At 55.8% G+C, this 14,205-nt stretch overlaps 1 protein-coding gene and 1 long non-coding RNA gene across 2 annotated transcripts; both read right to left on the bottom strand.

Moving 5' to 3' along the window:
- Positions 1-6,663: 6,663 nt before the first annotated feature.
- Positions 6,664-8,992, bottom strand: LOC118527886 (uncharacterized). The gene is made up of 2 exons (XR_004913324.2): positions 8,448-8,992; positions 6,664-7,962 (listed from the first exon to the last, which is right to left on the bottom strand). It is a non-coding gene; the product is annotated as an uncharacterized LOC118527886 (long non-coding RNA).
- Positions 8,993-9,846: 854 nt separating this feature from the next.
- Positions 9,847-13,130, bottom strand: LRRC3C (leucine rich repeat containing 3C). The gene is made up of 2 exons (XM_078066458.1): positions 13,111-13,130; positions 9,847-11,480 (listed from the first exon to the last, which is right to left on the bottom strand). The coding sequence occupies exons 1-2, from the start codon at positions 13,128-13,130 to the stop codon at positions 10,679-10,681; spliced, it is 822 nt and encodes a 273-aa protein (XP_077922584.1). The 3' UTR covers positions 9,847-10,678.
- Positions 13,131-14,205: the final 1,075 nt, after the last annotated feature.

Genomic DNA, 14,205 nt, shown 5'->3' with positions numbered 1-14,205 from the left:
CACACATACAGAGGCAGAGTGAGTTAGTGGCAAGGCTAAAAGGCATGTCTGCTTTGGGAGTTGTTCTGAAGTCCGTGCCTGATAGGAATTTTCAAGGGGACTTTATGCACCTGGTCGGGTTTCTAGATGACAAATCAAGACATTTCCAAGCAAGACTCCTATAGTGTTGGGATATGTGTCTATGTCTATCCTGAATACAACTGAGTCTGTCTTCATGCTCTAACTTTGAGGCTCTCCTCAGCACTCATCGAAAAGGAAATGGAGCCTTGAAAACCATGAAGAGGGGCGCCTGGGCGGCTCAGTTGGTTAAGCGTCCGACTCTTGATTTCGGCTCAGGTCATGATCTCAGGGTGGTGAGACTGAGCCCAGCACTGGGCTCCGAGCTGGGCATGGAGCCTGCTTAGGATTCTCCTCCCTCCCTCTCTCTCTGTCCTCTCCCCACTCTGTTCTCTCTCTGTTTCTATTTTTTTAAAAGATTTTATTTATTTATTTGAGACAGAGTGAGCAAGAGAGAGCACAAGGTGGGGGAGAGGCAGAGGGAGAGGGAGAAGCAGACTCCCCGCTGAGCAGGGAGCCCAATTTGGGACTTGATCCCAGAACACTGGGATCATGGCCTGAGCTGAAGGCAGATGCTCAACTGACTGAGCCACCCAGGCACCCCCCCCCTCAATTCTGGAAACGAAAACCATGAGATGAAGAGAAGCTAGGTCTTTACTGGAGGTATTCTTCAGGGGCTAGTGGTGAATGCCAAGATCAGACCATCCCACGCTCAGCAAAACTCCCTAAAAACCAAATTATACCTCTTTCTCCAAAGTGTCATTCAGTATGACAGATGCTCCCAAATCTCTCTTCTCTGTGTCATAAAACAAAATCTCTGGGGTCTCTGGTCCCTGCCCCCTATCTTTTGGCTCAGCTTCCTTCCCATCCCCTAGGCCCTTCTTGTGTGACTATCTAGTACTTCCTCCTTCAACAGCTCCAACCAAGGGCTTGGATGTGTGGGAAGGCAGTCATTAGTCATTTGGTCCCTGTCACATGGGCACATGTGTGCAGAAATAGGTGTATGTGCTATATTCATTCCATCTCTACCTATCTCTCCCTTTCTGTATCTCTTAATCCGTGCTTTGATGTGATGCCCCTGTCATCCAGCACATCGTCCTGGGCTGTGCAGTCTCTCATCCTTTAATCAGCTCCAGAGAAGGTGGCCCCACTCCCCACCCTCCCACTGGCCCACCATTGCCTCAGTGAGACTTTTGGGAGTTTCCTGCTGGTGTCTACCCTCTTTCCACTGGCTGCAGGCCAAAGTTTCCAGTCCAGGTCATCCTCCAAAGACCTGGAGACCGGTGATTTCTAGAAGCCACATGTGTATCTGCTCTCTTTGGGGGCCTCTAAAGTCCATGTAGCCGGCTTTCTCTCCTCCGACCCGGAAGTCTTGCTCCTTTCATTTCTCTTGCCCTCCTTCATTCACTCTGGACTCTACCAGGCCTGTCCTCATTCTCTTTATGCCACCCCATCCCACCTCTGTCCCAATACATCATCCCCCAAACTGCCTAATGGCATTCCAAGAAGGCAGCTTTGAGGGTTTGAGGCAAAGAAGAAATAAGGGCTTGCGGGGTCAGCCAGATTGAAAATCTTGTGCTTTTGGAATAAAAATATCCATGTCAGCTTTGTCCCTGCACTGTTCCTCCCACCCATCCAGAATATCCCGTCTCTTTGTTACTTCTCCAGTCCCCCTTCCTTGGAGTCTTAGGGAGAGGCCAGAGAATCCCTTAAGAGTCCAGAGGCTCCTTCTCCTCAGAGTCTTGGTTTACAATCAGGGGAATCTGGGATATAATTTTTTTTAAGATTTTATTTATTTATTTGACAGAGAGAGAGATAGCGAGAGAGGGAACACAAGCAGGGGGAGTGGGAGAGGGAGAAGCAGGCGTCCCGCGGAGCAGGGAGCCTGATGCGGGGCTAGATCCCAGGACCCTGGGATCATGACCTGAGCCAAAGGCAGACGCTTAACGACTGAGCCACCCAGGCGCCCCTCTGGGATATAATTTAAATTGTGCTGGAAGAGGTTTAATTTAGACTAATTCGTAAGAACTCTTTAGGTCAATTAAGAGTGACTTAACTGAGAATAGGAGGCTGGGTGCTGTTGTAGGCGGCAGGCTCTGCTCTCTATCTCCCTCCGGTGGTCACTGCGATAATCACCTCTAACGTGGGCACCAAGCTTGTGATTTGTGTGTAGTTGCTAGAAAATGGGTATCAGGGAAGGGAGCTGACCTAGGGGAGGAAGCCACCTGTTCTCTGGGAACCTGAATGTCTCTCTGACCCATAGAGTGCACTGCAGACGCAGACGTTGGAACAGGCTGTTATTTCCTTACCCATTTTCCTTTTATGATTGTTGACTTTCTCCTTAGGAAGGGGCCAAAGAGGACAGAGAGGGAACAGGCTAGTGGAGTTCACAAGGGTGGAAGGTACTGATCCTGGCAAGAAGAAGCTGGCACAGACATACTGCCAGATCTTCTCTGAGTAAAAACCAACTAGGGAGGAAGATGGGCTGGAATGGAGGCGTGACTATCTGGTGGAGAGGCAGGAAGAACAGGCCCCAAGGGGGTTGCATTTTATATTTCCTATGGGAGGTTGGAAGTCTTGGGGTGCAGATTGCAGATTGTGAGCTATACTTCTATAAATTCTCCTTTCTGAACAAAATAAAACCCCCAGAATCCTTTCTTTTCTTTTCTTTTTTTAAGATTTATTTATTTGAGTGAGAGCGAACAAGAGAGCACGAGCAGAGGGAAGAGGCAGAGGGAGAGGCAGAGGGAGAGGGAGAAGCAGGCTCCCCGCTGAGCAGGGAGCCCTATGCGGGACTCAATCCCAGGATCCCAGGATCGTGACCTGAGCCGAAGGCAGATGCTTAACCAACTGAGCCACCGAGGTGCCCCGCCAGAATCCTTTCTTATCCTCTAAAATACTTTGAGGTTTCTTCCCAAACTCCCAAATCAGCTTTGGGGCCCAAGACACCTCCGAACTCCTGGTTGAGTAGACAAGTCTTGTGATACTGTTCAGGGCCTTGTGACATTTGTCACAAGTTCAGGGTCTTGTGACACTTGTTCAACTTGAAGTTGTGCTGAAGAATTAGAGAAATGTGTCATACTTCAAGGTGTCAGCCCTCGCTGCCCCCAGCCCTCCACTGCCAATCCCTCTACCCACGAGGCTGGTATGGAGTCCACTGCCAGTTCCAGCCCAAATCCAGAGATGCCTCCTCTGTCAGCTGATTCCCCCCAGAACCCCAGCTCTTCCTGAGCCCCTGGAGATGCAGCTGGAAGAGGTGTTGGAGCTCCGGTCCACTTCATGGTTGATGAGACAGAAACTTTCCTCCTCAGCTATGATTGCTAGGCCCCTCCTGATGGGACAGAGCCCCTAGATCCTTGTAAAAGGTACTGGGTCCCAGATGGAACCTTTGAAGTTCTCCCCCCAAGAGAACTTGGAGCCAAAGTGCCTCTCCATTTCACCAGCAACCCTGGGTTTATACAAAGGCCCACTCTGCTTTCCCTAGTCCTGGTCAAGGAGAGCCAGGTGTTCTTGGCCAGCACCTGAAGGATGGAGGGGGTGGCATAGAGGGCACAGAGTGGTGACAAGGCATTGTGCTCCCTGGTATAGAGGGGTCCTACCAGGGCCCGGGTCACCTGCAGCTCTGACCTGAAAGTCCCTGTGCAGCTTAAAGTGAAGACAGAAAACCCCTACCTCACCCTAGATGAAATTCTAGTCCAGGGAGGTCTCCATCTGCACAATAGGGAATAAATATCATGGGATGATTTGCTTTGGGGAACCACCAGCTTCAGAAGTGGTCTGCAGTGAAATTTTAAATTATAGCCCCTGCTCCCACCCTTGACCCCTCTGTCCATTAGTGCCAGAGTTGGGCACAGATTAAGAGTCTGGAGACCTGAATTCCATTGAAAGCTCTGCTAGGAGCCCGCTGTATGGCCCTGGAGAAGTACCTTCCTCTCAGGGCCAGAGACATCATCTGTGACCGAGGGGGTGGAGCTGCATGAGCTCTTGCATCCTTTCTTGTGCTCAAACTCGATTTTACCCTAGTTGTCACCCCTCACACCTGTCCTGCAACCCCCAGGCCCCTCACCAGCTCTGTCTGTCAGGAAGGAACTCTTTCTGCACAGACACAGCCAGCAGAATACTAACTCTTAATTTTTTTTAAAAGATTTTATTTATTTATTTGAAAGAGAGAGAGATAGCGAGCAGGAACACAAGCAGGGGGAGTGGGAGAGGGAGAAGCAGGCTTCCCGCAGAGCAGGGAGCCCGATGCGGGGCTCGATCCCAGGACCCTGGGATCATGACCTGAGCTGAAGGCAGATGCGTAATGACTGAGCTACCCAGGCGCCCCTAATTCTTAATAATTTTAAGCAAGAACTCCTGTAGTTTTCACTTTGCACTGAGACCCGTAAATTATGTTGTAGGTCTGGCTTGGTACCATTGGGTCTAAGTCAGGAGACCTGCCAGTCACGTCAGGGAGGGACCCCGACCCCACTCCCCACCCTTACCACACAGAGCCCCTACAGGTAGATCATGTAACCAGCCAGTATGGGGTTGGGTTTACCAGAAGTCTCCTGCAGTCATTCAGAGGACTGAGTCCCCAGCCCTGCCTCTTGGATCCCCAGAACCTCTGGCTCACTAAGATCAGGGCCCCATCCACCTGGCAGATATGGGAAGTGATCAGCTAGGTACTCCTACAGTTGGAGAGACAGGGAAGTCCCTGAGGAGGGAGAGAGTTCTCCCCGTTCAGAGAGAAGACTCCGTCAGGGCAAGGCCCCAGTCTCTCGCTTAGCTTAAAGAAACCTCCCTGCAGTGCGCTGAGATCTCCCTGGGGAAGCAGGTCCGTCACCCCCATCCAGCCCACACGCGCCCCAGCCACCCTTAGCCCCGCCCAGGCCACCAAGCCCCGCCCCTGTCCTCTTAATCCCCGCCCCTCTCCCCCGATCATCTCCACCCGGGTCCCGCCCCTGGCGCTCACAGTCCGGCCCCACCACTTTGGCCCGCTCCGGATCTCCCTTATCACCCCGCCCCCGGCCTGAGAAAGCCCGCTCGCCCCGCCCCTGACCCGCCCCCGGAGCCTCCGCCCCGCCCCCGCCGTGTCCCCTACTCCCGCCGCACCACGCCTTAGCTGGGCGGCCGCTGTCCCCGGGTCCGGTCTTCCAGCTCCAGCCGCTTCTCCACCGCAGCCCGTAGCGCCTGAAACTCCGTGTGCTCCCGGCTCAGGCCCAGACTGAGCTCTGGGTGCAGGACAGTGGTGACCAGGACCCTACCCCGCTCCACCCGCCTCGACGTGACTTCACTGAGCGGGCCCCCCACCCCCAGGCACAGAGGCTCCCTTCTGGGCCTTGGCGTCCTGTGCCCTCCCTCAGGTACCCCTCCCCAGGGGAAGATGATCAGGGCAGGTCTGGTGTGGGGTGCCTGGGAGCTCAGCTCCTTACAGTAGTTTCCAGGGGGCACTGAGGATCCTGCAGAGGGCAAAGGGACACACCCCGTCACCATGAGTGGCTGCTATAGAGGAGCAGGAGAGCAGGAGAGCCCCACGAGGGGTTGGGGGACGGCTGAAGACAGGGGAACTGGGCAGAGGGTGGAGCTGGGAGGGAAAGCCCACTGAGACCCAGAAACCTGGGTAAGCCGCTAGACTTTTCCGAGGTAGTTTCCCAAACGCTCCGAGGTGGGGACTCCAAATGTAACCTAGCCTGCCTCACAGGATTCAAGTTGAGACATTAGATGGAGACGTCCTTAGAAAGAGAAGAGGGGAATTGTAAAAGATGAAGATGTTGCTATTAGGGGAACTGGGTGAGAGGCAGGTAAGGAGGAGAGACGTTAGGTTGCCCTGATGGTGGGCAGGGATGCAGGGGAGAGTCCAGCGCTGTGGGAGGGGAAGGGAGGGGCAAGTGTGTGCGTGCATGGGGGTGGGGCAGAGGAAGCATTTTGAGGATTCCCAGCTTTGAACCCCACAGCAGTGAGGAGGGGGATGGAATGCCCTCTCCAGGCTTTCCCCCCTTCTCCAGGGTGCCTTCCTCCAGCGGCTCCACAGCCTTGGTCACCAGAACATACAGCTTCTCATGCTCCCAAAGCTTCTTCAGCTCCTGTGGTGTGTGAAGTGGGGCTGGCTCTGAGTGGGTGGGGCTCTCTTCCTATCCCCCTCCAGCTCCCTCACTTGCATCCCTGGGTCCACCCTTGTTTCTCCCTATCCCTCCCTTGTCCCTTTCCCTTGGAAGGGTGTGTGTGTGTGTGTGTGTGTGTGTCCCAGAGGGACAGGGCCCCTGTAGGTTCTAGTCCTAGTTCTTCCCGGACTCCCTGTGTGACCTTGGACAACTCACTGCCCCTCTCTGGGCCCTTTTGTAAAATAAAGATCGCTGCCAGCTCTCACAGCCTGTGCTGCTCAGGTGCGGGCAACAGCCCTCAGGAGCAGCCCCTCTCACCTGGCCTGGAACCCTCAACTGGCTTCCCTACCTCACTCTGCAGTGTTTTCTTGGTTCTGGAGGACAGGGGCTTGTTCCCACACAATCTCTTGCAGGAACCTTCCTTGACGGTCTGACTCTGCATGATAAATTGCCCCTGACCCCACAAGTGAAGAATTGAGGGCTGAACTCAGACACTCAGTCAAAAGACTCGAGGAGACAGTGATGGCCCTAAGTGCAGAAATGAGTATTGTGACTGGGTGCAGGTAAGCTAGAGTCCAGGGACCGGCAGGTGCGTGGGAGTAGTGACGGCAGTAGGACATTAAACGGGGACAGAGAGACAAGAACTGAGAAGTGCCATGATGCAGTCACTCCCAGTACTGGAGATTCCAGAGCCATCTTCTTCACCCATCCGAACAAAGATTGGCTTGAACCTCGGCGTTTGCTTTCAGTGCCCCACTGGGCTCACGTGGCCCCTGCCGCCGGCCTCTGTCACGGCGGCTGCCGTCGCTAACCTGTCAGGTCCCCAAGGATGGATACCCCCATGACTTCCTCATTTTTGTATCTGCAGTGCCTGGCACATAGTAGTAACTCAATAAATGTCGAAGGAATGAATGGGCTTGTGGTGGCATCTCTTTTGGCAGCTCGAGGCCTCGCTCTGCTTGGTTTTCTGCCTTCCTGGTTGGGGACACAGTTCCTCATAGGCAGCGAGGTTGCTGGTGACAAAGTCCCAGCAAGATGAGGTGAAGCTGTTTGTAGTCGGAACTCCCCTTAGTCTAATGGGGGAGATGCAGCCCCCCCCTCGGTGTAAGCTCTCGGGTTGCTTCTGGTTTTGAGGCTGATATGTCCTCCCTCTGCAGGAGAGCTCGGTGTTGCTCTTGAAATGTCTGCACGTGAGCCCAGGACAGGAAGGGTGGGGGCTGCGCCCCACCCGATGCTCCTTAACTGCCTCCCTCAGCTCCTGGGTACCCACAGTTGGCTCCCTGTTCACTTCCTTTAGTAGATAACGAGGCTTTGTAGATGCTCAAGTCTCTGTGTCTGGGGTAGGTCTTGGTCTCCCCAGGTTCAGAGCTCCCCAAAGAGAAAAGATCCTATTTCTTCCATTAGTCTGGGAGTTCCCCGAGGGTTAGGTTCATGTCTCTCCCCCTCAGACTGGGAGCTCCCTCAGGGCCGCTCCAGGCTTCTGCTGCACAGGGCAGGAAGAAACTGGTGTGCGAGCGCTGAGTGGGGGACTTCCAGAGCCATCTTCTCTTCTCCCACCCCTACCTACAGCCCGCTGGTTCCAGGACGCTGCACGTGGATGCCAAGCTGGGTCCTGCCCCAGACCTCTCAGGTTCTTCTGGACCAGATATGTGGCTGGGCTCTCTTGGCTCCTGGCAGCGCTGTTCCTGGCTCCCGCTCATGCCGGTGGGAGTGTTGGTTTTGACAGAGTGCATCTGTACCAGCCAGAAGTGTGAGAAGCAGGCAGCGAAAATGAAACCGTCCAGCTGCCGGCTTGGCATCTCAGAACATGGGTCCTATGATCCTTGGTCGCCAGTAGAGAGAAGGACGGGGGAGAAACTGGTTATGCCACCCCTTCCTGCCTGCCCACTGGACAAGTACGACCCAGAGGCCAGGGTGCAGAGGGAAGGGCTTAGGGGTTCAGCGACTTCTGCTCTAGGCGGGAGCATCTCCGAGTCTGTGGAGGCTCCGCTCTGTCCAGTGTCCTGTAATGCGCTGAGCTGAAGCTATAGCTTCTGATGCCCCCCCCACCAACTTCCGACTCAGGGACCCCAGCTGACTGGGGTGAAGGGGTCTCTCCCTGGCACCTCCCCAGTCCTCCATCTTCTGTCCTGCTTGTCCTCCCTCTCCCTCTGCTGCCCTAGATCCCAAGAGAGAAAGGACTTTGAGCCAGAGGGGGCCATCAGGAGAACTAGTAGATCACTTTTACTATCCAGGGCCCTAGGACCCCTCCTGACCTGGGTTCCAGGCAGTTTCCCCTCCCTGGATCCTTTCCCATCCTGAGCTTACCTCGGGGAATTGGTGTTAGGTGTCCAGATGGGGGAACCGATTCTCTGCAGATCTTAAAGATGCCATTTCTGCGGCTCAGGATGATAGGAAGTCAAGCGAGGCTCCAGAGATGGGCATAGATGATAGTCTCAGGGCCCCACCTGTCCCTCAGCCTCCCACTCCCGTGGGTCTACATGGTCTGTTTCCCAGCATCCAGTGAGTTGTCCCGGCCTGATTTCAGGAATGGGTAGGTGAGCAGAGAGGGACAGACAGTGGCAGGGGAGAAACTGATGGAGGGTTTGATAGGGTTGGGGCCAAGATTCCAAGGCCCAGGCCGGGGTGTGGCTGGGGTGGAGGTCGAACTGCAGCCCAAAAATTCCCACATCCTCGTTCTTTCCCCACCCCTGAGCATCCCTGAAAGTGGGAGGCCCATGTCTCCTGAAAAAGAGGATGGGGTGGCGGGTCCCAGGTTTTTCGGAGATGAGTCAAGTTGAAGCTTCCTGGATGATATGAGGGAGCTCAGCCTTGGAGTGGTGGAGGGAGCCTCAGAGATGGCAACAGGAAGGGTGGTGGTGGTGGAAAGGAGACAGGGAAGTCAGGGTGGGGCAGAGGGACTGGGGAGGTGACGGGTTCCTCTTTGCTTCTCCTTGAGTGGCTGCCCCATCTACCCCAGGCTCTGCCCCAAACTGGGTGGAGCACTGGTTCAGTGGCTTTATCTTCAGCTTCTATTGGGGTTCCCATGAGCTTCCCCAAAGCAGCTGTTTCCTCCCCGGAGGCCGCATGGCTGGATCACCCTACATGGAGGCAAGGGATGGGGTGTGTTGACCCCTTTGGTCCCTTGAGAAGCCAATTTGGTGATAGGGATATCTCATAGGGCCCCCCTCCTTTGGCCGACTTGGTCTCTGCCACCCCGGGAATTCCTTCATTAACTTTGAGCACATCTAATTTCTCTGTACCCCCTGCTCAGACTCCCACTGGGAGAAAAGACAGATTGCCAAGAGGGGAACAGCTCCCTCTCCCTTTGCTTCCTCTGCCCCGTCCACAGGCTGGAGGCTGCCAGCTGATGACTGATGCCTGGACGTTGTCCTCCTTCCCTCCTCCTCCTTTGTCCTCCCTCCAGCCTCCTCCCATCCTCCATTCTGGTTCCATCATCATTAATTCACAGGCCCTGGCATCCCTAGCAGATAGACTCCAGTGTCAGGAGCTGGGAGGTGGGAGGGGAGAGAGGAGTTGGCATCCAGCCCAGTGGGAGCACCCACCACCGAAGCGGTGGCAGAAGCTGTGGTAAAGAGCTCAACACCCTCCCACTCCTCATTGTCAGGCCACAGGCGTTCAATGAGGTGAGCAATAAGGAAGAGGTCAGGGGCATTAATAAAAGTGACTTTATTGAGTTGTCCAGTGATATTCTGGGGGTGGGAGATCTCCTAGTCCCCATCCCCCTCCAGCTCCCAGTGACCCATCTTCAGCTCCGACATAGAGGAGACCACTCTTCTCCCAAGGGAAAGGGTTCAGAAAGCCCGTCAGTGTATAAAGGAGGGAGCAGAGAGATGGGGCATTTCTGGAAAAGGAAGCAGGGCCCTCTAAGCCAGGGCGGTCCCCAACAGAGGGCAGAGGGAGAGGAGCCTGGGGCCAAGAGAGAGGCAGGAAGTGAGGGCGGAGCTTCTCGAGAGAGGTGGAGAGAGGAGAGCAGGAGACCACAGGGCCCAGCCTCCCCTCCTCTCTCTCTGCACCCTCTACTTCAGCCCCCAGGAATGTCTCGTTTCTGCCCATAATTTCCGAGTTGTTTGCATCCTCTTTGCCTTTGTTCACCACTTTGTAGCTGGGGTCCTCCCTCTTCTGCCCAAAGCCCTTCTCGTTCTTGAAGAGTCAGCTCAAACATCCACACAGTGAAGCCTGGAGATCACTCAGCCGGGTAGAGGCTTCTTCCTCTGTGTTCCCACAGCCGCCTGCCCCTACCTCTGAGTGGGCACTCGTACCATCTACTGTCATTCTCTGTTCTGTTGCCCCCCACCGTGGGGACTTGGGAACTTTGGGTCTCCGAGATAGAGTAGGCACCAAACACTCCAGGCCCCACAGAGGGTGTTGGTTGAGAGAGAGATTGGGTTTTTAGGGGAGATGGGAGAGGAAGGGGGGTGGAATTGGGATGGGATGGGGCTGCAGAGGAGGCAGAGAGGGTCAGGGGAAAGGAGAGGGCAGAGGGGGAGGAATGTAGGCCAGGTCATCAGAGGGGGCTGGAGGGGTGGCCCCGGTCCTCAGACCACTGTGCTGAGGGTGGAGGAGTCCTCGGAGCGCCCGGGCAGCACCGGGGCCCGCTTGAGGGGACGTCGGGGCTCCTCCCGGTTCTGCCACACGTAGTGGGCCAGGTAAGCCCCCACGAGCACCAGCCAGCCCCCCATGGTGACCAGCAGGGCCACATCAGTGCTCCGCTGGGCCCCGGCCCGCCCCGCCCCGCACAGCTCCTCCTCGCCCGCCAGAGGCAGGAACTCCTGCCCCACGAGGTCGGGGCGGGCTCCGGGGCCGCACACGATGCCTGTTCCAGGGCCCGGTGTCAGCCTCACCTGCCTGAGCACCTCTCGCAGGGCACAGTCACAGCGCCATGGGTTGGCGGACAGATTCACTTGGACCTGCAGGCCCACGAAGGCCTCTACGGGCACCGAGGCCAGCCGGTTGGCAGAGAGGTCGAGGCGGCGCAGCGTGCCCGCCAGGCCCCGGAACGCGGCCCCCGAGAGGTGGGCGAGGACGTTATGGGACAGATCCAGCTCCTCCAGGACAGGAAGGTGCTGGAAGGCTCCTGCCGGCACCGAGGCCAGCCGGTTGGCGTCCAGGTAGAGCTTGCGTGTGTCGTTGGGGATGCCGGTGGGCAGCGCACTCAGGCCCGCCTGGCTGCAACGGAATGTCCGCTCACCAGCTTCTTCGGCCACGTAGCAGCCCTGAGGAGGGCCCCGGGGCCTGGGCTCCGTGCCACATGTGCCTATCACCAGCAGGAGAGACAGCAGGGGACCGGCTGGTGGGAGCATGGCTGAAGATTGGCATAGTCCTGGAGTGAAGTAGGAGCTGGGGAAGAAAAGCCCCATAAAGGAAGAGTGAGTCGAGAGAATTCCATTCCACACATTCCCCACCACCAGCTCTCTCTTCTGGAGGTTTCCCCCATGGGGGCTCTGAGGGCGGGGGCCTTCCTTTGGGGGTTCATTCAGGTCTGGTTGACTTTTGCTTCTTCTTTGGGGTTTAAGGCTCCCTTTTTAGGCCCTTTGGGTAAGAGGTACCCTGGGCCTGAGATTCTTCTAGCATCTCTTTGTTTCTGGAGGGTTAATCTATGAAGTCTCTTGGTCCAAGACCCTGTTGGTCACTTTGGGTCTGGGGGCTTCCAAGTCTCTGCTTCCACGCATGTATTAGTTTTTCCTATTGGAATAAAGTCTTTCTCTGCCAGGCTACCTGGGTGGCTGCCAGGTGGGCCCCGAAGGCACCAGAGGGCCAGGTTGGCACTCATATAAAAGAGACAAGGAAGACCAGTCAGCGATCGGACTTCAGGGCATTCAGCTAGGCTAGGTGACTAAGGCCTGCTTTCTATGGCCATCTCCCCCCTTTCCTGGACCACCCACCCGTCTGCCTGCCCCAGCTTTGTCCTCTCCACCCCGCTCTTCCTCGCCCCTCCCCTCTCTCCTCCTCTCAACCTCTCACCCCTGTTGGTGGGAGAGCCTTCTCCTGTGTGTCCTCTCCCCGGAAGTAGTCTGTCTCCCTGCTGCCCGACTCCGGAGACCCGCTTCCTCCTCCAGAAACCCTGTTTGCCTGTAGCTGATGGAAATTGGGGGCTGGGGCCCAAGAGTGTTGGGTTTCCTGGCATGTGACTCTGGGCCCCAGGTGTCAGATACCTGAGCCATGGCCTGGCCAGGAGATGCCAACACAGGGCAGATCCTGGACCCTGATGAACTCTGCCATGGGGAGACCAGGCCCCAATTCCTTTCTCTGCCTCAGGCTCCCCTCCTAAGGCCTTGAACATCGCCATCTTCTGTCCCTCTTCTCTGAGCCAGAGCTAAGACTCTGCCTTCCAAAACCTCTGCCGCTTGCCAAGAGCCTGGCCCAGCAGAAGGATCCCGGCTCGGCAGGCCTGGGGTGGGGGTCGCGGGGCAGAATTTGGGTGGGCCCCATCTCACATCCACTGCCTCCAGCAGCCGTCTCCCCCAGTTCTGTCCCTCCCCCACTCTCCTTCTCTGTCCTTCTACGGTGCCTTGGGCCACCTTCTTCCGTGGTAAATGAACTTCCCTCAGCCTTTTCCTTGCAAAACTTGGACCTCATCTCCTGACTCCTCCCAACGCTCTCGCCTGGTAGAGGACACTGTGGCTCAGTTTTCGTTTGTCCTCTGCACCATGGGTGGATGGCCCCTCCAGGAGTTGGAACAGGTTCTTCAAGGTGTCTGAAGTCTGATACGGTCCCCTATAAGTTTTCCTGCTGATTTTCTGTTTTGGGTTGGAGCTGACTCCGGTTGTCTCTGTTTGCTGGAGCCCTGGACTCCCAAGTTGGTCCTTTTAAGTCTCCCTCATGTCTGGGAGCCAGGGAGGGCTCGTTCCCCAGGGCCTCTTGATCTCAACCGTCATTTGCACCCCACGCAACCCTATTACAGCACCCTCTCCTAATGCAGTGAAAGAGAACTGGGGAGTGGGGTGTCACAGGACACCTCCTTTCTTGCACAAAGGAGGCTGAGGTCATATGCTGTGGAGACCCTACTAAGAAGGAAAAAACCTCGCTGGATTTTGTAAGAGACTATGAGCGACCAGAAGCTGATACATAATTTCAGGGCCCAGTGCCAAATGAAAATGTAGGGCCCCTTGTTCAAAAACTGTTAAGAATTTCGAGATGGCAACAGCGGATTATAAAACCAAGTGCAGGACCCTCCTGAGTGCGGGGCCTGGGGCTCTGTGGGACAGTACAGGCCGCGTGCCCGTGAAGCTGGCCCTGCAGGTGACCTTTGATCAAGCAGTTTCAGAAGTGTGATGAGGGCCAGAGTCTGATATCGGATGATATCATCTCTGGAGACACTCACCGGTGACTCATGCTTGTGACGTCAACAGAGGCACTTCTCAGACTCACATTTGTCCAAGAAATCAGATAAGACACATTTTCTACACTTGGGCAGGAGAAGCGAAAATTCTGTCTGTGGGTTGCTTGTTAAGTTGCTTGTTAGGCATTCTGCCACTGAAAACTTGCGTGTCCATTTTGGGATTGTGGCTGAATGTGGAAGAGCAAACATTTGGAATCCTACCCCTCACACTGTTCTTCTCTCACCCTGGGCAGGAGTTTAGCTAACTAAGGCGCCCGAAGTGAGCCTGGCTGTTGATGGAAGGATGTCCTTCTCAGACGAGGGCAGCTACCGAGAGAGAGAGAGAGAGAGAGAGAGAGCAGGACTGGGGTGCCCAGCACAACAGGGGCAGGAGAAGCAGGCAATGTGTAGACAGGAGGGTCCACCTGGAGCACACATGTGGTTAACTGAGGGTGGCTAAGGGCCGTGCTGAGCAGAGAAGGAACGCCGAGGAAGGGGGAACCACAGGGGATGGTGCGCAGTGCAGGCTGGGGGTCGACAAGTTTGGGGCAGAAATTCTCTGCCATTCATTCCTCCGCTCAGCGAGGATGTGCTGTGTGCTTCGTGTCCCAAGAACTGTGCTCGCTATTCTTCACCCGGATCAATTAAATTCAACTCTCGGTGGCTGGGGTCTAGGCGCTGGTATTTTTCACAAGCTCCGCAGGCATGTCTCATGTGCAGCCCGAGCTGAGAGCTGAGAACTGC

Source organism: Halichoerus grypus, chromosome 2 (assembly GCF_964656455.1).
Source record: "Halichoerus grypus chromosome 2, mHalGry1.hap1.1, whole genome shotgun sequence".
NCBI classification, from domain to species: domain Eukaryota; kingdom Metazoa; phylum Chordata; class Mammalia; order Carnivora; family Phocidae; genus Halichoerus; species Halichoerus grypus.
This window is presented reverse-complemented; position numbering and strand designations above follow the sequence as displayed.